At 47.0% G+C, this 22319-nt stretch overlaps 7 protein-coding genes across 10 annotated transcripts; 3 read left to right on the forward strand and 4 right to left on the reverse strand.

Annotated features, from left to right (window-relative positions):
• The first annotated feature begins 90 nt into the window (after window positions 1-90).
• On the forward strand, window positions 91-6022 carry BDCG_00557 (G protein coupled receptor family protein). 4 transcript variants are annotated; one of them, XM_045416066.1, is made up of 5 exons: window positions 91-746; window positions 819-1020; window positions 1086-1913; window positions 2037-3450; window positions 3513-6022. In XM_045416066.1, the coding sequence occupies exons 1-4, from the start codon at window positions 493-495 to the stop codon at window positions 2232-2234; spliced, it is 1482 nt and encodes a 493-aa protein (XP_045279217.1). In that variant the 5' UTR covers window positions 91-492; the 3' UTR covers window positions 2235-3450; window positions 3513-6022. The 4 variants fall into 4 exon arrangements, with proteins under 4 accessions (XP_045279217.1, XP_045279218.1, XP_045271875.1 ...); XM_045416067.1 differs by having other exon boundaries at window positions 2037-2348; window positions 2433-6022; XM_045416065.1 differs by having other exon boundaries at window positions 2037-6022.
• Window positions 2626-5712, reverse strand: BDCG_00558 (uncharacterized protein). The gene has a single exon (XM_045416069.1). The coding sequence runs from the start codon at window positions 5639-5641 to the stop codon at window positions 3044-3046; it is 2598 nt and encodes an 865-aa protein (XP_045271876.1). The 5' UTR covers window positions 5642-5712; the 3' UTR covers window positions 2626-3043.
• On the reverse strand, window positions 5842-7744 carry BDCG_00559 (uncharacterized protein). Its single transcript, XM_045416070.1, has 6 exons — window positions 7540-7744; window positions 7419-7435; window positions 7328-7351; window positions 6850-7262; window positions 6141-6785; window positions 5842-6084 (listed from the first exon to the last, which is right to left on the reverse strand). The coding sequence occupies exons 1-5, from the start codon at window positions 7550-7552 to the stop codon at window positions 6281-6283; spliced, it is 972 nt and encodes a 323-aa protein (XP_045271877.1). The 5' UTR covers window positions 7553-7744; the 3' UTR covers window positions 5842-6084; window positions 6141-6280.
• Window positions 7745-7856: 112 nt separating this feature from the next.
• BDCG_00560 (uncharacterized protein) lies at window positions 7857-11779 on the forward strand. Its single transcript, XM_045416071.1, has one exon. It carries the CDS (start codon window positions 7944-7946, stop codon window positions 8361-8363), a length of 420 nt encoding a protein of 139 aa, XP_045271878.1. The 5' UTR covers window positions 7857-7943; the 3' UTR covers window positions 8364-11779.
• Window positions 8892-10227, reverse strand: BDCG_00561 (uncharacterized protein). Its single transcript, XM_045416072.1, has 3 exons — window positions 9967-10227; window positions 9377-9830; window positions 8892-9286 (listed from the first exon to the last, which is right to left on the reverse strand). Exons 1-3 carry the CDS (start codon window positions 10044-10046, stop codon window positions 9239-9241), a joined length of 582 nt encoding a protein of 193 aa, XP_045271879.1. The 5' UTR covers window positions 10047-10227; the 3' UTR covers window positions 8892-9238.
• A 3352-nt stretch (window positions 11780-15131) lies between the features above and the next one.
• Window positions 15132-22007, forward strand: BDCG_00564 (uncharacterized protein). The gene is made up of 3 exons (XM_045416073.1): window positions 15132-15217; window positions 15287-21452; window positions 21545-22007. The coding sequence occupies exon 2, from the start codon at window positions 18249-18251 to the stop codon at window positions 19302-19304; it is 1056 nt and encodes a 351-aa protein (XP_045271880.1). The 5' UTR covers window positions 15132-15217; window positions 15287-18248; the 3' UTR covers window positions 19305-21452; window positions 21545-22007.
• Window positions 21823-22195, reverse strand: BDCG_00565 (splicing factor 3B subunit 10; the record flags this gene model as incomplete). The annotated part of the gene is made up of 2 exons (XM_045416074.1): window positions 21823-21834; window positions 21953-22195. The coding sequence occupies 2 exons, from the start codon at window positions 22193-22195 to the stop codon at window positions 21823-21825; spliced, it is 255 nt and encodes an 84-aa protein (XP_045271881.1).
• Window positions 22196-22319: the final 124 nt, after the last annotated feature.

Below are 22319 nucleotides of genomic sequence, written 5' to 3' on the forward strand. Positions count from 1 at the left end.
GCTCCCGCGCGCTTATAGTCACGTGACTATATAGCAAAGACCCACATTGAGCCTCCAACCTTCCAACTGCATCAAGCGATTGGTATCATCTTTATATAGCGGGAGCATGGGCTGTTGGGAATCTGTTTCTCCCCTCTGATAATGCGACTCTAGAGATGATGAGGAATCATAACGGTTTTTCCCGTCTCATTTCTGTATCATGTGGGCATCTCATTGCCACTTTTAAGCTCTGATAAACCCCAAAACAGGAAACCCTACCTGTTGTCATTACCATGGAAAGACCTCGCTGTTCCGATAAAGTTCTATCGATCCAATCATGACCATTAGATGGTTAAACAAGATGAGTTTGTGGAGTGGCGTCTTAGATCGTTGTGTCGTTTGAAAAGACGGACAACAGAAGTTTCAGGTGCAGGATCCCAGCCCTATACAGAATGGATATCAATCGTGCTTTAATGCACAACGCATGAATCCGGGAGAACCCAAGCGTTGATAATGCTATCACGCTACCAGATCCATGCGATCGAAACCAGTGTTCGGGTGATGTCCGCCGTCTCCGTCACTTCGTCATTTTTTGTCATACTCAGTTTTCTGTGGGGCAAGCTATTTCAAACGCCGGTCAACAGGCTAATGTTTTATGCCACCTGGGGTAACGTCCTTGCGAATGTTGGCACTATGATTGGAGGGGCTGGAATCTCTCATGGTGCGGGTAGTAGTCTTTGTAGATGCCAGGCATTTCTTTTACAATGGTGTGTTCGTCCAATTTGAACTAAAGTCCCAGTTGATTCAGAAGGAAACTGACAAATATTTTATGAGCGTAGGTTTTTGCCAACAAATGCTCTCTGGATCCTTTGCCTGGCCATCAATGTATACCTGACCGCATCTCACAAGTACAGACCATCTGAATTAAAGAGGCTAGAATGGCGTTACTTGATCATGTGCTACATAGTACCGCTTATCCCCGCCTTCGCCTTTCTATTTGTGGAAACGAAGGCATCAGGCCCTGTTTATGGAGATGCTGTGGTGAGTAAAGTGTATGACAAGTTTTACGATATAGCTGCCTGATTGTTAACAAATATATGTCTCAGATATGGTGCTGGATTAGACCGGAATGGCAAGCCTTTCGCTTCGCTTTTTTTTTTGGACCAATCTGGCTCACAATAATTATGACCATTGCGATCCTTCTGTACCAGGGCATCGAAATCTACTCGAAGCGAATGAAGATTAAAAAACTTTCCGTGGATGCTGTTCATGAGATCTCAGACAAACATCATCGGCGTGACACCGCCACCAGCGTGCAAGCGATTGCTCCATTACCGAGTATAGTTGCCACGAGGGCGGACAATGGACCTGGAAATGCCTCAACTTTCGAATCCCAACCCTCTTCCGGAGACGTACAGCCTCTAGGAGAAGGAGATACAAGCGCCAATGAAAGGACACCGCCAAAGACGGATCTGTCAACCCGCGAAACACCAGAAAGAACACCAGAAACAACTCCAGAGAGCGCAAGGTCTAACATTAATCATGGGCAACTTCCAACACGGAAACCGTCAACTCTTACACTAGGTCCCACTTTTTATGCGACGGGAGCTGCTCAAGATGAATCGAGATCAAACTATGAACAGCACGGAACACCGGTATCAAGTGGAACTACCGACGCTAGAAGAAACGATTTAGGCCTCGACGAACTCGAAAATCGAAGCGCAGCGAGCAGCGCTCCTACTGCGTACGCCCAAGTAAGATCACACGACGGTGCATCGCTCGGACCTACTCGAACCTCGAGCTTAAGCCAAAACAGGACCTGGAGAACGCGCCTGCCCATTTTACGACCCCTGCAGACTGCTGACAGACATACCGCAACTTATTTGTATATGAAACGAGTCTCACTATTTTTCCTTTCACTACTCCTAACTTGGGTTCGTTCTAAAACAACTAATATTTATCCCTCCCGTTCCTTTCTAACATTTTGTATTTATAACCGTTTCATGCTTATAAGATGTTTTGGATTTTTGCTGACACGGGAAAATTACCTTTCTAAGACACCCTCCACCATTAACCGTATCCATCGCGTTTCTAATCCGGATGACCCAGTATTTGGTTTGGCTCTTTTATCTGCAGTAGTCCTTTCACTGCAGGGTTTTTGGAACTTAATAGTCTACATAAGCACGTCGTTCGATGCTATCAAAACTCTCTGCGCCGCGTGCCGTGTAAAATTCCGTTCGTATACCGAGGTATGACGATAAGCGCGGAAATTTCGGCTGAGCAACAGCTCGATATGGTAAACCAAACGTGGGATGCATTCCGCGAAATGGCAGGGATGGGCGACATTTCTGGATGGCCGATAAACCCAAGTTGGTATCCCGAGGTTGCCCAATGGCGGAATTTTTGTTGATACTATGGGCAAAGTGATCTGATCGGTTCATCTATCTATTAAGGCTCCTCAAGTTAGCGGACCGCTCTGTTGGGGGGCACTCTCCAGCTGGAGGCGCTGTTGCGACTGATGATACTGATAGTGATGATAATGATAGTGGCATGGATGACCAGGCGTCTGATACGAAAATGGGTCCGTGGTGCGTGTGTTAGTTTGGAGGGTTTGATGAACCGAGTTTATCCAGCTGCATGAATGCTGCCTAAAGAATTTGGGAGGATGGCCGCTCTCCATGCGATGGTATTGGTGAAATTAGTTTTCTTCACCAGTTTGCTGCAGCAAATGTAGTTATACTATACAGTTAGCTGGGGTTTGAAAGGAACAAGAGGTTTTAATCTAATCAACCCTGAACTTTATTTAACAGTATATGTTCAAAGTATTTGAATCCAGTTGCCTTTCCAATCAATGGGCCCATTTCTACTTTGCATGTATACATTTCGCCCAGCATAGATAGATAGATAGGTAAACATCACTAGCAACCAACCCACCCTAAACACCAAGATCACAGAAGACAATGCAACCTACACAAAAAGGAATACAATATGATCTATAACGAAGTGAAAAACACTAAATGTACAGGGGGATTAAGAAATCGAAAGCGCCAAAGTATACATCACTTTATTCCAAGCCGTTCCGGACCTTGCTATTAAATCTACGCTCAGACTCCCCTTGTGAGCCTTGTTCCACCCACTGACGAAACATGTCCTCAGGGTCAAGATTGAAGTCTGGCTTATAATCCTCTTCAATGACAGTTGTGACGTCTGCCAAGCCGTCTTCGTCCCCGACTTCTACCTTTCCCTTATAATTCGCCGCAGCAGCGCTCTGTTCAAAAGCCATCTCGCAAGCTTGGGCATAGAATTGTTCGAACGCGGCCTGAAGCGATCCCTCAGATTGACCCTTCGCGACAGCGGAGGAGAGATGGGTATTTGGTTGGCAAAGCTCCGGCCGTAGTTCATTGTCATCACGACCCAGAGAAATGGACATATCGATCACATGTTCAGGTAAGGCAGGACCCATGTTCACGTGTGAGTAACTGAGCTCGAGATCCTTGTAGTTGAAGCGCGAAATTCGAGCTGATCTGAGGTAGCGTATGGGAGGAAGCATATATGTCCCTGTAACGAAATCTGCCTCTCCTTTCCCGCTGCCATGCGAACCTGCTGTCGCCGCGACGGATGCTCGTTTAGCGATCAGTTTGCGTGGGATCGTCAGCTCGCAGGACATGGGCATACGCGGCTGCATGTAAACATCTTCCGAGACCATATTTTGGATAACTTCTGAAATGCTGGAGATATCAGCCCTCTGCTTCTCGGCTTGTGACAAAGCGGATGCTTTCCGGCCTTCCAGAAGGTCATAGTGTGTGAATTTATTAAAGCGGAGGTCTAGCGACGTTTCCGGCAGTAACACGTCTATGTCCGCTCTATGGACGATGGCAGTGGCTTTTCGTAGAATTGGTACCAGGAATTGACGTTTACCAGCATATCGGAGTACGACGTCGAGTTCTAATTCAATAGGCGGGAGGCGCGTCTTGTTTTTAGCTGATGGTTTGAGTCGAATTCGGTGAAAGGTACCATTTCCCACGTTCGGTAACGGAGAGAGACGTTGGAGGAACGATATGGGATTGGAGATGTTGGCAGCAAAAGCTCGAGGGACCGTAGGACTGAAAGATTTAAATTTCATCTTTCCGGGTTTCATTGATTGTTGGTGCGCAAACAGCGATTTTCCGAGGGAAGCGACAACGACCTCGCGAATGTGAGGCTGGCCAGGGCTGCGCCAGCTGGATGAAGCTGGTGGAGTAAACAACTCATTGCACACTTTCTCGCAAACTGATCCACGACCTTTCTGGACGAGAGCTGGGGGTGGTTCTGATTGAGTACCACTTGGAGTTTTTGTCCCAGAAAGCGGTTTCATCCATCTTAGCCATCGTCTCTGGCGATCAGCCCAAGGTAGGAATTCCTGGTAGGAAACGGAGTACATAACTGCCGGCTCAGTGTCCGACAAATATGTGCAGAACCGGGTTTGGTCTTCTTCCGTCATTGATACTGCGGTTTCGATATTCCTGTATGCCTCCTCTGCGTCTTTCTCCATCTCCTGAACGAAATAGATATTTATTTGGTTTGTCCCTTGCTCTTTACAGCAAAATACATTGAGAGACTTTTGCATGGAACGGAAAAATCGCTCCTCGAATCTTCTGTTCTTTCCATGGAATACAAAGCCTCTGCTGGGTAGGTCCACAGTTTTGGAGATTATCCTAGGGAAAAACTCCATGACACCCTGTCGAACAAGCTCACAGGCACTTTCGTTTGCGGTAATTCTCACAAGGTTTAAAGATCGCGAAACATCTATCTTGGCGCCATATGTGATTGCAAGATCTTTGAGAGGGCTAATATCAGGCAATAGGAGCATGAAAATTTCTTGGGGCGCCAGATGGATGTCCAATTGACCGATCTCACCCAAAACGGATAGCTGCCAGCAGTCTCGTAATACCATCTCCGCTAAAGCAATTTTTCCAGCCATATGTCCGAGACTCCCGATCCTGGATGCTGTCTGCTTCTGGGCTTCGGGGTCCATTTCCAGAAAAAGTGATGTCCCAGGCCTCCATCCGGAATGCGGTGTGGCCGAGATGTCCTTTTGGTCAGAGATACTCGCAGGTGGTTCGAATTGTTTGCGATAATCAGTTAGCTGATTAGCTGTAAACCCATCTTCTAATATTTTCCGTAGCTTGCGCCATTCGTTTCGGTCTAGCTTGTCTCCAGGTTTGCGGTTCCCCCGGATTTGCTCAATATTTTCAATCACCTCTTTGGCGCCTCCTAATTGCAGTCTTGTTTTATCGACCTCTTTCAGGAGCTCAGACGGATTATCCCAAGGAGCATCACCATCAGTTTCCTTTTCTAGTATCCTTGAAAACTTGCGAACGGTCATCTGCTTTGGTCGACTGGCTCTCTCCTTGAGTATCACAACCTCACCGACCTCTCCCAGCGTCTTCACATCCAAACGGGCAACATGTCTTTGGTAGCGCGATTTCTTGACGCCCAATACCGGGTATAGTTTAGGGTCTGTTTCGCCAGGTTGGTTTGGGAGTGTTGTGCTATTATATCGGTTTTGACGGAGGCCAAATGCTTGGGATAGGAGGATAGTCGTCAGGGCCTTTGGAGAACGCGGAGGGCCAAATTGGCATCGAAGACAGGCCGCCGCATTTTGCGACGACGTCTTAAACATCCGTAATGATGGGACCACAGGACGAACGGCCCTGTGTTTCCGTTCAGGGCATAATTTAAAAAAATAAAAGTTGGGATCTCTCCTCTGACGGATGCCAAACTTTTTCGGGAAGGAAAGTTCCCACGTGATTAGCTGCACTTAGTGCCATTACTACTCCGTAACGTTGGAAGATTTACTGGGATCCATGGAGCCAAATTGGAGGCCGAAAACCACTGTCGTGAACCAGAGCATTATTGAATTAAATTAAATATATAGTATAGACATCACGAGGATGATTAATCGTAACATATAAAAGTGTTTCTCTCGCTGATAAATTTCTGCATGGTTGACCAGGTGACCATGAAAGCACAAGGATTGTAAAAATGTACGCGTTGAATCAAGCAGGACGAGTTACATCAAGATATGTCGATCACCATAATGTTACAGTAATGCTGATAAGCGATCTGCTATCAATCTCAGATAGGTACCAAGGACGTGCTGTATAGGAGGACGGTCTTACCTTAATCGTATATTATATATTTATATAGAACGTTATAAAGAGCCAGTTCGGCACCCGACTAAATTTCTGCTCCACTAATCGTGCACAGTATATATTCCTGCCGTAAAAGTCGCGATATTCCGGGGATACTGGGCCGCGAATCACTGGGGCGTAGAAATTTCCCAGCTCCTCAGGTCTTCACGAAGGTCAAACTCAGAGACTTCCCTGGCTTTCCCTTTCCTTGGGCGCATCTCGTATCCGGAAAGTTCGAGATTCTCTTTACTCTTGCTAAGGCCTCTTCGATGGCCTCCGAAGGATGATTTGGACCTCCTATCAACCGTACCGTCCCGAATTGTCTGCCGGGAGTGGGCATCACTAAACGACGTGATGTCTTCATTATCATCGTCTAGTCTTAAACTAGGGGCACCTGATTCCCAGCCGTCACCTCCCGCGAAGATGTCTTCGATTAAACGGTCAGGGGGGAGTTCGCCAGCTCGACACGCCCAGGAGGCAGCTAGCGTACGGCGGTACATGTCCTGCAAATCGCCAGCCTCGCGACTTCGGCTATTAATAGAGGGAATAGAGGATGAATTTTGCAGGTCGCCCTGCTCCGCGGATATAAAACCGCCAATCCCACCGAATACCATGGCAGTTTTGAGAGGGGGCCTACAAACAGTCAGTACGGTGATGCATTCAGATACCTTCTTCAAAACTAAAGATAGATACTTACGTGACAAAGTTGGTTTCGCCTTCGACCTGACGCATCACAATCCCGACCTTTAGGGTACCATTGATTTTGCTGTCCTGCATCAAGTACCGCCTAGTGACTCCTTCGCCGTCCTCATTCTTCTCAACATACTCGGCCAGGTTAAGTCGCACGTTGCCTAGCAGCTGCCTATCCCCGCGGCTTCCAGTGCTAAACTCTTGGATTATCTCGAAACAGATTTCACATTCGTGGAGCATCTGATTCCGATCCACAGTAAGTCTGATGGGTAGAACCTTTCTGTAGTCCCACGAAGCTCGATGGTCCTGGATGACAGCTTTATCCGTCTGCCCACGATGCTCAGCTGAAGTAGATGACGGGAGGTGCCATTTTGTGTAAGATGACCCAACGACAAGCGGGATGTTATTCAAGTCAATTATCTAGATAAATCAGTTTGGATGGCCCGCCTACAACAGGCTCAGATGTTAAAGCTTGTAGAACATACCCGCAATGTAAATTCGAACTTGGGCTAAGTTGATGGTAAAATATAGGTGAGCCTGTGTTCTGCAATCCAAGGGGAGGGGAGACATGATTACCCGCCTGTTTTTTGGGACTGTGAAAGTGCTTGTTAGCGTTTTGGCCGAGTACACCATGTATTCCCAGGGCTTCATCCTGGCTGGTAGCTGTGCAGGACAAGAGGGAATTGAAACAGCTCACCAAAGGCCTGCATTGTGGAGCAGAAGGGGATGTGTGCAGCCTGTCCAATTTGGGCATGTGTCCTTTCACATAGCAGATTTGTCAGGTGCTTGCTTCCCTATATTTCTATGTAGATGTTTGTCTATATGCACCACTTCATATTGGACAAAAATTAACAATAATGAATGCTTTCTTTTGATCTGGCTTTACCAAGATTGGATGAATAGGATTTTGCCCTGATGATGCTCTTATCAAGCTCACCGCTTAGTGTGTTAGAGTTATCATCACGTGCTTATTTAGTTGTCTGTGCTGGCTTTTCAACACTTGAGTTACAGTATAAGACAACCAACCACACTGAAGTTACTTACTAGGGCCCCCGAGAGTTGAACTGGACAAACTCATCGCCAGCAGCACACCTCGCAATAATGGGCCGGCTACCACCATCACCGCCTTCAGAGCCCCAATCGCCTGGAGGGCAGTTACATTCGGCAGAACCTGTTCCTCTTGATTCGGCAATACGCACGACCCCAATTCACCATCTTTTACCCGACATTCGTGTCCCTTCTGACCCTCTCCCTGCGCATCGATACCACCCAATCACCTGCACTCCGCTTGACGCTGTCGAAATTCGCGCGCAGTTGCAGTCATTGCGAAAGGAGTATCCGACTTCCGTAGCTGCTGTCAAGGGCCAGGAAGAAATGGCGAAAGAGGTGAAAAGGCGGATGAAGGAGGCAGAGGAGAAGAGAGAGAATTTACAGAGGCTTATGAAGAGGAAGACAGAAGAGAGGGACACGGAGCGGAGAGTGTTTGAGAAGATCAAGAAGGAAAGAGAGCGCAAAACTTAACTGGTCTTTTTGACTTCAATTGTCGGAGAATGGATGGACAAGATCGAGCCTCACTATACCGAAGGGGGGATGCGCCAGTTACAATTCCGGTATAGGTGATACCCAGGAGATGTTGCATCTTCGCGCCTCCGAGTGGTGAATATTTTATCCAACGGCGCTCGCGAAGTACATCAAACTGATGGTTGTATCGAGTTACATGCATCAGTATACCCGGAACCCGACATCGTTTGACGGCGCACGGATACAACTCTCAGCCCATCTCTCAATCTACAAAATTGGCCTATAAGAGAGATTTCAATACACGCTTACGCGCTTCTTCATGGGCTAGTTGAAAAAGTTTCAGTCCGTAAATCGGATCGAACATTCATAGGTTTTTGCAAAAAGTCAAAATAACAAAAAAAATGTTGCTTTCGGAGGGATGGAGTAATGCAACAATCGAGCAAGGTGGGAAATAACGATCAATGGGGCAGATGGTGCAGGCGAATTGTTACATTGACAAACCAGCCTTACGGGATTGGGGATAAATTTCCTGTCAGAATTAAGACCCGTCAAGTCACATATTCAATTCCTTAAATATTTTGCGCGAGTGTCTAAACTATATTAAACGTGTATTTCGCTAGGCACAAGCTGCTCGTGGGTATCATCATCTAACAGTAGTAGCAGCAGATATATGCGATATCAAACTGGCCTTCGCACAACCTCCTCATCCCGAACCTATGCAAAGTGTTCAAGCCATCCCGAATTTTCTGATCATTCTGGACCGGCAATGGAGATTTTACGAGCACATAGACGCTTGATATTCGGCCTTTATGATTTCTCGCACGGTTCCGTGAACCCCGTTTCTCGTCACTTGTCGATTCTATTCAATGATAGGCTTAAAGCCCAAGTGATTCGAACAAAGCATCGACAGTAGTATCAAGCAGCTATTTCGATGAGTCAGCGATAAGGACCCCGGGTATATATGTTCATATGTGTGGGTGGGCTGTGAAGGGATAGGGCGGTGATGCCCCTACTTTGCTAGCTTTCTTGATCAAATTCTTGGTCGGATCAACGAAATCAGGCGCCAAAAGCTTGCTTCCATCGTCTAGGAGGCCGCTGACTTTCTTCAAGAGCGCAGGAGTGGTTGCGGGTCCAGCTGTCATGAGAAGGTTCTTCGTAACCTTTGTTGATTTACCGTCTCGCAAATCGTCGACATGGCGGATCGCGGATTGAACTTGTCTGGGAAACTCACCAGTTAGAATTTCACCGATGCCCCGAAGTTTTTCGCTGATGTCGCCTAGCTGCGGGTCTGGGGCAGGGGCAGGTTCGGGGTTGGCAAGAGCGAAAACGGTGAAAAGGAGGAGGGAGATGAGAATGAAGAAACGTATATTGTCTTCCTTATCGCGTTTCGAGTTTATATTTGGTTTGCTTTGGTTTGCGAGGCTGGGTAGCTTCTTTGGGCCTGGAGCTTGGGCTGGGATTGATTTCCTAAGTGGCTGGAAAGGAACTTGCTCAATGGAACTTGAGCCGCTCTCTTATAACTTCATACCAAATGGTAGTTCATTGACTACTAAGGAGAGAGATGGAGGCGTGAGAAAGATGTAAATGCTCCGAGCGGACTTACCCAAGGCTTTTACAGCTATTCGGATAATGCCTAGGAGTCGGTCTCTGAAAAACCAACACAAAATCGTTGAGCAGCTTCATGTGAAGATATCCGAACGGGAAGAACCACCCGCAGTCTATCTCGGCAGGACAATGCTTATTTCTACGCTGACTTGAATTCCTGTGGACCTCATCCCAGCTCCCCTAAGAAAGCTACTGGTGCCCTGGCCCCTGGCCGATGACCCATAATTGATATAACCTCTTGAACTATCGCAACTCCAAGCCTGTTCCAAGCAGGAAAGTTGTATGCCCATGGAACTCTAATTCTTTCTTCCGACCATCGTAGCCGCGCTCGGCCTTTCCCGTTGTTTCCCGAGCTAGAGACGGAGTCTCATTACTGTCGTCATATCATCGGCAGTCTTAAAAAGCATGCTAACGACGTGGGAACCTGCAATACTAAATCATCTCGGCATCGATACATATTTCATATGAACTCCACCAGTGACCTTGATATGGGCCGGCCGCTGCGGGGATATATATTTGATGATATTAGTCAGGCGGAATGAAAATCTTGGACGATGGGGAACAAGCTTACGGCGATCATTATTGGGCGCGCAATCCACTCAGTTTTGGGCAACTTCCAAAATAAGAAAAAGCAAATATGCGGGGAGTGGTCGTGGAGTGGGAACATAAATATCCCAGGAACTGGAAAGTTGACTCGCCAAAAAGCCACGTTTTAAGGGTGACATCAATAATGAAAAGTAGCATATATTTTCTCAATCTGTGCAATTTTTATAAATGTCATAGCTCATACCCGTTTCAGACACCCCATATTCTCACAATATAAAATCTCCCCAATTCGAAAAGACACCTCAATTTCCCAATTAACCCTATGGTTGACCACAGGCGGAGCTTTTAAAGTCCACGCTCTCCCAGGACCTGAGATGGGGCGTGGATATCGGCTGGGGGGTTATGATCGACGACACTGATCAACTTGCGGAGAGGAAGTGCTCGTACTAGCACAGCAAAGGCCCTATTGGCTTGTTTTTGGGGGGTCTTGAGTCAAGTTGAATGAACAGCAATGATAAGAGACTCCAACATGCTTTATTATGATGAGATTTTGTTGAACTATCACAATTGATTGATTATTGGATGATGTTGGCGATTGATTTTTTTTTTTTTTTTTTTTTGTTTATCCCAGGTGGCTACTATATATTTTTGAGAATTGATTCTGGAGATCACTTTTCATGAAGACTAATTGCTTCGAGTCTGTATAGAGTACGCATGCTCTCACTGAACCAACCAACGAGACAAGAAATGACGTTGGTTAAGCCTCTTCCCCCGTGCGGGCGGGTTTTGTTGGTGTTCCCAAGCCGGGGAAGTACAGCGTAGAGCTATGGTAGTTATTTAGTAGGCGAACGGACGCTTAGCACATGGTGACAAAGAAGAGCGGTGGTGGTCCCCATATTCGATCGATTGAGATCGAAATTTCTGGTGTTGATGATGCTGCTACTGGTGGTATGCACGTGTTCGATTGTAAGAGAAATACAGCTGATATGTCCGCTATTGCCTGCAGGTAAGATAGTGATAGGTTGTGCAGGAGGATTAGGACACTATCTATCTGAAATCTCCGGTTGAGAGAGCTGGGAGGGATATGGCTGAGATAAATAGAACATTATATGGACATTAGGTAACTACTTCAAAAGGAACTTCATCCATCCATTCTTCCCGATTCAACCATGGGTACAGAGTACATGGCCCATGGATTTCTCCTTCTCCTCGCCCTGATCGGTCTCTCTTTGTACATGAGTTCTGGTTTCCAACTTGCATATTTATTTCCCTTGCTTTGTTCACCACACCACGGCAAAATCCATCGAACAAACACTATGGAGCTTGTGAACATTCCACCAGACAATGCAAACACGTCCGCCACCTTCCTCGACATAACTAGAGGAATAGCTTCAAGGCTGACACCATGTATGTACATACATCCGTGTCGCACAATCTTCAGGGCCACTTCAACAACTGCTTCCGCCTATGCATCGGAGCCAACACTGCGGCAACTACTCCGTACTCAGGCTATCCGTTGTCATTCCTGTGACAAAGGAAAAACGCCTCTATGCTCCCTCCATCAGACAGAGACGCAGGTTAGATATGGCATCGGCAGAATAGGCAAATCTTACTTGTCAACCGTGTTTTTGGCTTTATGTTTTCCCCTGCTTGCACCCTCATTTATCGTCCAACGACATACGTTTAACATAGAGTATCTGAGCCCTCAATCGGCCGAACATGTACTCTGTATTCCGTAGTAGGATGGCCCAGCAGGCGAGGCGCAGAACATCCGGCTGCATGTAGAAAATATGTAGAGTAGTAGCCAAAGGATGTCGCGTAAATCCGAACGACCATCTTTCTCGCAAGGCTGACTTATTTAACCCACACTCATCGACATCGGTGTTCCCTTTCCACTTTGCCTTTGCAGTGGATTACGGCTGAATATCGCATATTTAGAGTGGGAAATGCCGTACCAAACTGGGAATACATTCGACTCTAAAAGGAAATTACCAAATCATGGAAAATACGATTAAATCGGCAACTTGAATGGGGATACGTAGCCTTGCCGTGCATAATTTGCAAGAGGACTTGATGGCCTTCGGAATATGAATATCAGCTGAACACCAAATGCATGTTCGGGATGTGTACCGTTTTTCTCTCCCACGATTGCTAAACCATGATGTTGGCATTTCTGTTCCAGCATTCCATTCTCATATGGTATTTGGAGTTGGCCCAAAGCACAACAGACTCGCGTACCAAGCGCAATGGGGTGTGGGGTTAAGGGTACGGTATGCCGCGCCTTAACACATCACGGATACGCGAAAGTACCGTCCTGCAAGTAACTTGATCAATCGAGACGATAAATAGTTGATATTTCGTATAAACGCGTGAATTTCTCTTCTTTTCTTTTTCTTTTTCTTTTCTTTTTCTTTAAATTTTTATTTTGGCCTGCAGAAACGACAAACCTCACATCTCCATATCAATGATGCGAATGCAGGGATCCTGAAACAGAAACATGGGGATATATTTAGTTATCGCGTCGGAGAGCAAACATAGTTCAACATTTTTCCCGCGAAGCCAAGGACCGCGACAAATAACTTCAGTCTCCTCGACCTCGCGCTTTGCATACCTATGTCAAGAGACATTTGTCTGTCGGCAATGATGGGATGACGTCGGCATCAAGAAAAATGGCAACGTTCGGAAACATAAAGAGAAAAGCGTCACGCGCTCTCGTGTGTCTCATAAAAAAGCCCCGAATCTCACGTTCATTTTAATATCATCCCGCAGGTGATTTTTTTTCGCCCGGTTGAAGAGAAAGGAAAATCGAACCGTGAAAGTGGTTGAAAAATGGAACAGGTCGCGTCAGAGGTGCAAAAGCAACCCCCCCCCCCCCCAAAAAAAAAAAAAAGTATTTGAAACTACGTAAAGGCGCGTTGTTGCTCGTGTTTACTCGTGCGTCATTTTTGTTACAGCGGATTTCCCGCCTCGCATAAGTTTTTATTTTTTGTTACGTTGCCCTGCAGATGAGCTGCTTCAGATTTTGTGTTGTTTATTTTTGCTGCCTTAAATGTTTCCATCTTGTTTCACCAGGTGATAAAAGTTAAAGAAGTTAAAGGCCTTTTTTCACGCCTCCATGCATGAGGATGGCACCTAGGATACGCAGTAAACATGGCGGAGAGTACGGAGTATCAAGTTCACATCTGTGCCCAAGTAATGCTTAATAATATTTATTGGCACAATAAAACAAATCTTCCTTTTCGAGGGCCTGGCATGACTGAAAACAAGAATAATGGAGGTCATCTGTTAAGTGGGCAGCAAGCAGTGAGCAGCGAGGTGAAAGGTTTGATAGCTGGCTGCAAGGTGAAGAGGCGGTAAAAGAATAATCCCTCTGAAAACTGCAAAGTAGCGGTCACTTGTAGACGGCACAAACTTGATGTCATGAGCAAGTCGGGGAAAAAAAAAAAAAAGTATGGCTCGTACTCATTATTGTGTGGACAATATTGGCGACTCATGCAGTGAACATGTGAATTCAAACGACGAAAGCAGCGATGGCGCCCCTCACCCCGCGCCCACTTCACCGGTGTGGGAATCAGCTCTCGGCTCATCGTAACGCAGCGGGAGGCGGTCAAGATAGCCGATTTAGAGATTACCGTCTAGGGCATTTCAGACTGTCCATGAATGTAATGATAATGGGCGCCGTTATCTTATCAAATACCAGGCTGTAGATCCCGTTGACGCACAACAACAACTCGCGGATCAAGGTTGTTGCAAAATTATCAAATTATCCTCACAAAGCGAAGCAGATCAACCTCTAGTCCAGCCTTGACGAAAGTGGCGGGTTTGGGGTTCATCTTTTCAGCTGGGCTTGGTCGGGCCTCGCTGCATGCACAGACAGACAGACATGGTAACTAGGTATGTGCAAGAAAAAGCGCCCGGGCCAGGCTAATAAGGCTGGACTGGGCGGGGCGACGATGAAACAAGAAACCCCCGTTGAAACTGCAGGTATAACCATTTGATGACTCACGCAAAATATGCATGCAACTTTTCGAGGTTTGCCTTGTTCTGGTCCATATGGACTCTTGGTGGAAGCCACCAAGAGGCGCGAGAAAAAAGCTGTCACTGCAGAGGTTTCAAAACGCCCGCTTGCAGAGAAAACCACTGGTTCCTCATCGCGGATGTCCGAGTATAGTGTAGATCAGAGCTAGTATGGCGTCATTGGGCTCTGGACGGTTTTGCCCCGGACGCGACGATGGCGAAATGTCGCGCGTCTTGAGCTTGGGACTCTCGGGTTTAAAAATTGATGGTTACAAAATATACAGACTGTAGAGGCGTGCCGCATCTTTTTTTTTTTTTTTTTTTTTTTTTTTTTTTTTTTTTTTTTTTTTTTTTTTTTTTTCGAGGGAGTTGATGCCAGATGGTGAAATATTTAATATTCAGTAGTACTGTTCAGAACAGGTAGTTACATACAATGTGAAATTTTGGAAATATTCATGCATGATACCCAAAGAGAAAGTCAAGTAAATCGACCACAGCAAGGACATTATTATTATTGTTGTTGTAAGTTGTGACATTGATATTGACTGATTGCGTCAGCACAGCCACGCTGCGAGGCGCAGTCGGGATTATCGTATTGCCGAGCAGAGTCCACGATATCCAAAAAGAAGGCTGCTGGGGTATCACTTTTGCCTGTCTAGGTAATAATAAGAATAATCATGTTACTGGTGTGTCATCTGCCGCCGGCAAGTTGGTGCGATGACGTCCATTTATCTGACCCGTCAATCTTCTTCCAGTTCCGCACAGAACCGGTTGAAAGCGTCCTTTGCGAGCTGAACTCCGGAGCTGCTGGTTGTTTGGCCTGTTAACTATAGCTTCCACTACCAGCGCGCGCGTGTTGCGACATCTGGTCGTTTGACTTTCTGGGGGCTCCTGTCAGAATAGGAACGGCGAATGGTCAGTAGGAGGGGAAAGGCTATTCCTGAATTTGACCAGCGGCTAGGTGGAAATGGCAGAGTTATCTGTTGCGGCGCGGTATTTGCTGAGCCTCTGTGAAGTAATAATCACTACATCCAACCATACTTTACTGCGTACATTCGCGCTGAATGGAGATCGTCCGGGATCACGGGGCATATCATTCATCCCCGGCAGCCGTGGATACTAGGTAGGTTCTAACCATCACCTGATGCTGACATAGCGGGAAGTATCACTATAGGTAGGGTGAGTGAGAAGAAACTGCCTCCAGAAGACAGCAAGTGGTTACTGAAACATCAAAAGTCAAGATCCTGACCGCATTCTCGGGATGGACGCAAAAGCAAAATATGACTGGTACAAAGCATAAAACCGTGGCCCAGCATCAAGGAAGGGGGGCTTTCCCTCGCTATATCAACCCTTCATCCTTGCTCCCAAAGCGGCCCGGACGTTACTTAGTTACTACTACCTTGAAAATGATGTGCATACAAGGAGAGAGATAGGCACTGTCCTGGTCCGTGGGCTCAGCGGGCTGTGAGGTTGGCGTCTTCTTCCAGAAAGCCTGGAATCAAGGTGGAGCCCAGCTCGATCCAATCGGCGATCAGAACAGGGATCTTGTCAATGTAGTGGGTTTTGGGGTCCTTGGGCAGCAGCGAATCTGATCCCCAAACTCCTCCAAGACACAACCCGCCATCAGCTGAACCTGTCCTCGAAAAGGTTTCAATACTGGAACTGTTTGAAAGGCCATCCGCGGACAAGCTCTAGTGAACCCGCTTCCCCCCCCGCCCAGTATCGTCCCTATCGCCCATTCCATCATGGTCCATGTCCTCTCTGACACTAGCCATTTGTTGGCCAAAACATTGTTATCCCCTTACCCTACACGAGCCTGTGGATATGTTTCGAAACTATAACATTGCGTATCTTTCTTTGCCCTTGTCTGGCCCTGTTCCAAAGCCCACCACAGGGATTGCGAGATCTGTGGGTTGACACTCGCCCGATGTAGAAGACTTATCTGGGACACCTGGAGGCTAGTAGTGCATGAATTTAATCCTATTCAATGGATCTATTGACTCCCAACAAACTTTTCTTTCGTTGAACTTCCTCACGGGTTAAAAAAATGCATTGAGGATGTTGCTCGGGCCTCATCTCTTGAATACAATCAGTTCAGAAGAGACGGGATAAAGCGAGTCTAGATTACATGATTCTGTCAGATTGTCGAAGATCAAGAATCAAGATATAGGATCCCGGAATCACATCTTAACTTTTTTTGATGTGGAAGTTTGTAGGCTTCCTCGCGTCGCGCCCCGCTACAGTGGAACATGCAAGTCTTCAGTTGGGTAACTAGAGGTTAATCTGAGCATGCAAGAAGCTTTCCTGCATTTACTTTCCAACCACTGGAATGGCGGAAATTCTGGTGGTAATTTCACCTGCAGCAAGCTGCGTCCACTCCCAGCGATGCCCGCTTGAGTCTCTATCACCTGGGGAAACCCGCGGGTGTTGCAACTAGTGGTCATTGCGATTATCCACAAAAAAGTTTGGAACCCTGAGCTCATCAAAGCACCTGCCTACCTATCCGAGCACATATGCCCACCAAAGCGTAGGTGGATGTGCCATCAAGGGGAAAGTTATAATGTCCCGTGAGTGCGTGCTAGCAGCGACGCAGGAAAGGGTTGTAGACAAACCACTCGCCACAGGGAATTTGTACTATTGCATATTTCCGGAAAGTCTTTAGAGACCTGCATATCAACTGAAACCTTTTATGGACATGGAGCTATTTTGAGTCGTCATCAGCAAAAGACCTCTCGTTCTCCTGCTCCCTTTTCGTCGCCTATTCCCTTAAACTGGCTGGGCCTCAGCGGGCGATTGACAAGGTGCCTCCTTGACCCTAGTCCACCTAGTTCCGCCAGGGTTTCGTATCGGCGTGAGCAATACAGCGTACCGTATCATACCTTACAATACAGCCTCCACCCAGCCGGCCAGCCCAAACAAGCCAGCAGGATTCTTACCTTTTGCCCGGCATATCATACATCCAGCCGCCAAGCACTTTAGGGCAAGATGTATTTGATATCTTTTAAAATACAGTACGGCGTACGGAGATACCGTACCGCCACTGCCAATGCATCCTGAACCCTTTTGCATGCGACCATCTGCGACCATCTGCAAGACTGCAACCAGCCCACTTGCCGAGCAAAATTTGAGCAAGAAAAGGATATCTGGATAAAAAATTATTCAAAATGGGGGAAAGCAAAAAAGTGCCTTGCTTCATGTGTGGACGCGAAGAGCCCTCGGAGTCAGCGCGCCATGATTTTGAACGGGCCTGCGCTGATATAACCTCGCTTCGCCCCCGCCTTGCCTCTCCTTCGGAACATCCCCATCTCCTCTTCTGGCTATTATCGCCATCTCTCCTCCGCCGCCATTTCTAATACTCATCTTTTTCTTCTTCTTCTTCTTCTTCTTCTTCTCTTTTTGTTTCTTCCATTCATCTTCTTTTCCCTTCGCACTCCATCACCATTTTCCCACCGCCTCCCCTGCGCCCTCTAAAACCCTCCTCCCGCCACCCTCAATTTATACTTATGCTCTTCATCCCTCCATTCTCCTCTCCCTCCCTTGGCGCATCTTTGGTGACCTGGATTACGAGTCTGGCAAATTGTGGACGAATGTTGATTTTATTATTATAATATACATATGTTGGATGATTATACTCTTTCTAAATTTCGATCTATTATTATATTGTTGAAACCCTTCTTGCTCAGCCCTTAGGGACCTTCATAGTCCCGCCCAGCCAGGATGCCCACAATTCTACTTCCAGCGTCGGCTGCTGCCTTCGCGCCAAGGTCATCTCCAAATGTTGTTTTAAGCTCCCGGGTAGAACCGTGGTTAACGGTTACATTGAAAAGAGTCAACCGGGTCAAGCGCCCTCTTAATAACGTCACGCAGCACACACGATGTTTGACGGAAACCCTTTCGTCGCCAAATGCCATCTGGACTCTGTGCTCTATCATGCTTCCCAAGGCTCCGGAATCGGAGTTGCGACAGGACGACAATCCACTGGTTGAAGCCCTGTTTAACTACCAACTCCTCCACATGGAAGCATACGTCGTTCACGTTGACATGGTGTCCCAGAACGAAGTCGCTTTTAAACTCACCCCGGAGACTATTGAATCATTGGTTGAGTATCATAAAGATATCTACTCTGTGGACACTGCCGCCAAAAACTGGAACTGGCCGGAGAAAGAGGTACAGCTTAAGAAATTGCAGCAGGAGTTCGTTCAAGCCGCGAACAGATTCGTTTATCGCACGTCTGCGACTGCACTCGAGGGAATGGAGGAGGACGGTGCGGGTGAGCTTCTTTGTGGTCGGAGCGATGAGGCCAAGGCCGCCATTCTTGGATTGTTTGTGCCGCTGCTACCTCCTCCGCCTCGCATTGTTGATGTGGTGAGGCCTACTCCACTCCTACCCAGCTCGACGGGGCCTGATAACTGGTGGCACAGTCCAATCCATCAACCTCATCCCGAGCCGGTTGATTCGTGGAATGTTCTCCCGTCCAGCCCAAGCACAACTACCTCGACCGATACACACCAGAACCTGTGGGCTGCCAGCCTTGCGCTTAATGAGATTCAAATTTCGTCGCCAGCGCCGCCACAGCCCACCCAGTCGTACTCCACCGCCGCGTACAGTGAACCTCAGTATTTCAGCTCTCCGGCAACCACAGCATCAATCCCGCAGTTCCTGCTGCCCAGCATGCTTGCGCAGCAACAGTGTAGCACCGCAGCGAGTATTGGGGGTTTTGGTCTGGGTGAGCGATATCAGGACTTCGCCCTTCCATATGGAACTACGATGTAGCAGCCACAGGCGGTCAGGTTACGCGCGGACCTGCCAGAGCATGAACTGGGATTATACTTCCGTCAATAATTACATTTGGAGGCATCTACGCTTCGTGAATATGTGGCACTTTGACCAATGTTATAATGAGACATGCGACTTCGACGCTCAGACACGACCTTCGCGTGTGACACCAACGACATCAGCGGCATACTCCGACGGCGTTTCATAATTCATCGACATAGCGGCAATTTAGGGAGGGCACTTTTTTCTTTTTCTTTTTTTTTTCTTCCCAGTTGAGACTGCCTAATCTTTTTTTTTTCTTTTTTTTCTCTTTTGTTTCTTATTGTCATTGATTTGATTTTGTCATGCGTTGTTCAGCAAGCGTTGCTTTTTTTCCATGGGTCTGGTCATCTCATTTTGTTTTCTGCATTTTGCATAAGAACCGGCGGGTCGGCTATCTGACGATTTATTTTACGTCATACTAACTCCCTTGGCGGATGTAATTTTTCCTTTCTTATTGTTGCGTTTTCGTTGTCCCTTTCGCATTTTGATATTACCCTCAAGATCTGATGTGCCTCGCGGCTCGAAACGTCTTTTTTTCGTCGCTTATTATAGATTGCGGTTTAAGGAAAGGTATAATCCCGGGACCTGGGGACTGGCTAGCACAGTTCTTTGGTCCTGGATACTTTTTGTTCCCTATCTTTGGTCCACACTCGCTCTTGGTACTGTGTACCGGACTGGCAATCCCTATACGGATTGGTGAGGCTACGACCGGCGACATTCCCGGCTCTACCCAACATCTGGCATGTTTTGGTATCCATCCACACACTCCATGTCCCGATTCTGGTCGTTCGGAAAGGTTGAAGTGAGGATGTCCTCAAACATGGCAGCTGCTGGCGACTCCTTTTAACATTTCTGCCTGCGGTTGAACTCTTTTAAGGATGAGAATAAGGAAACCCTCTCGGAAAATGGGATCTGTGGTTCCTATCTGACGTTAACCGTTCTTCCCGCCAGCTCAACGCTTTTGTTTTGGTGGATCTTCTCAATTTTTATACCGGAACATCGACCAGATACGTGGACTATCCTCTTCTAGGCTCATCCCCTTTTCTCCGGGCAGATTTTTTATTCGTTTTAATACCTTAATAGTCGAATCATGTCCCGGAGAGGCCTCCCAATTTCTCACCTCTTCCCTGGCTGGAAGGAAAAGGGTTGGTAGGAATCGGATGCAGGAACTCCCATACCTTTACATTCTTTTGGTTAGTTTTAGGGCTGGTTGGGAACCTCCAAAGCTGGGCTTTGGAGATTTTTTTTTTTTTAATTTTTTTTATTTTTACTATTATTACACCTCTTTGTTAGCCTATTAATTAGTCTGTTAGTTATTCCCACCCAGCCAGCCCTATAGTCTATATAGTATCTACGGAGTAGTTAAATTCGTATTGTTCGATAGTTAGCTCGTTAGTCGACCCCTTAGTTTGAAATTTTAATTTCGGACGGGATATATACAGTGCTTTTCATGAAACTCATCGTGACTGTTGATTTTGTCCCATGGTTCATCAATGGATGCATTTTCAATGCGCTTTCGCGGCATCGCTCGCCTAAATTTATCAACGCCTCCATACTGCCAAGCCCCGTTCAACAGCGGGTTGGGTTCCTCCCGTTGACGTCAGTACCAATTCGATGGAATCCATCCTGGCCTCCGCTTACATTTTTCTCGAGCCCGGTATTGGCTTACGGAGTACACAGGGAGGAGAGGGTGGTATGCTTGGTGGGCATTTTTGGTGATATTCTCGATTAGCAACGTCGTTGCTGCCATGTAGACATGGTCTGGAGGGAAGACAGTGAGCTATGATAATGACATTTTGATTTTATTCACTGTACATGCACATACATTATCTATATGTCTGCCTTGCGTCTAGCGAAAATGCGTCTATGATCGATTCAACTTGCTCCAAAGCTCTGACGTGTGAAAAGGGTCCCCTAATAACGGGATATAATTCGTCCCATAGCGGACGTACAGGAGTACGCGACAATGCCTAAGGTGGCATCACTATAGGAGCTCCTCCAGCTCCTCCAGCTCCTTCAGCTCCTCCCTACACAGATCAGAAAATCTGACATACCCACCTCTCCAACCATTCAAGAGTCGTGTCATTCCTAATGAAAATAAATGTACGTATCCGCTGCCCTGCCTCGCAGCTCGACCCCTCGCAACGAGGTGGACAGAGAGATATTCAAGAGGCTGATGCACGGTTCCCATGAAGTCTAAGATCGTTCCCAAAGTTTCGAGCGCCAACATCCTAGGTCGATGCATCGTTATGTCGAAATCTGATATTAATCCGAATATGGGGTGACGCATGACTCGGAATTCCGATATCGTTAGACGACTGCCAAACCGATGATATACCATTTGTGTCCAGTTGTGGAAGCACATGCGAATAGAATGCCATTGAGGAGGAGGAGGGCGTTAGCGAATATTCCAAGATAAGGGGGCCATGTGTCCGGTCTTCTCCATCTCACCGCAGCAGCGGCTAGGATAATGTTATTCTTGCACCTATATTTTCCAAGACAAGTCATTAGCACTCCATAAGACAGATTTCAACATGATCCCTCCCATGACTCCGGATGCCCAAATCCGGGAAGAGAGAAACAAGAGGAGAGGGCCATCTTACCTCCGGCGGGTTCCCCGCCCCGCGGACCATCTTTTCTATCATCATAGCCCGAACTTTCTCCTTGTTCTCGCCCATCCCTATTGCCATGTATTCCAACAGGGGCGGGTGTCCGATGTACGATGCATAGCTATCACGGAGGATGTTGGACGTCCACTCGTATTTAGTGGTATCAGCGTGGCCGGTACCGACGTAGCGGGCTTGGAGGGCCTCGAGATTCTGAAGAGTGCGCAATTTATCCGCCATTGTTGTTTATTTATTTATTAATTTTTCTTTTAGTTCGTGAGATGAGAGGGTGATGTAGGTCGTTCAATAATGTGAAGTTCAAGTTGGAAGTTGAGGACCGGCGCGGGTATGAGATAAAATATTT

This window comes from Blastomyces dermatitidis, assembly GCF_000003525.1.
Source record: "Blastomyces dermatitidis ER-3 genomic scaffold supercont1.1, whole genome shotgun sequence".
Taxonomy (NCBI): domain Eukaryota; kingdom Fungi; phylum Ascomycota; class Eurotiomycetes; order Onygenales; family Ajellomycetaceae; genus Blastomyces; species Blastomyces dermatitidis.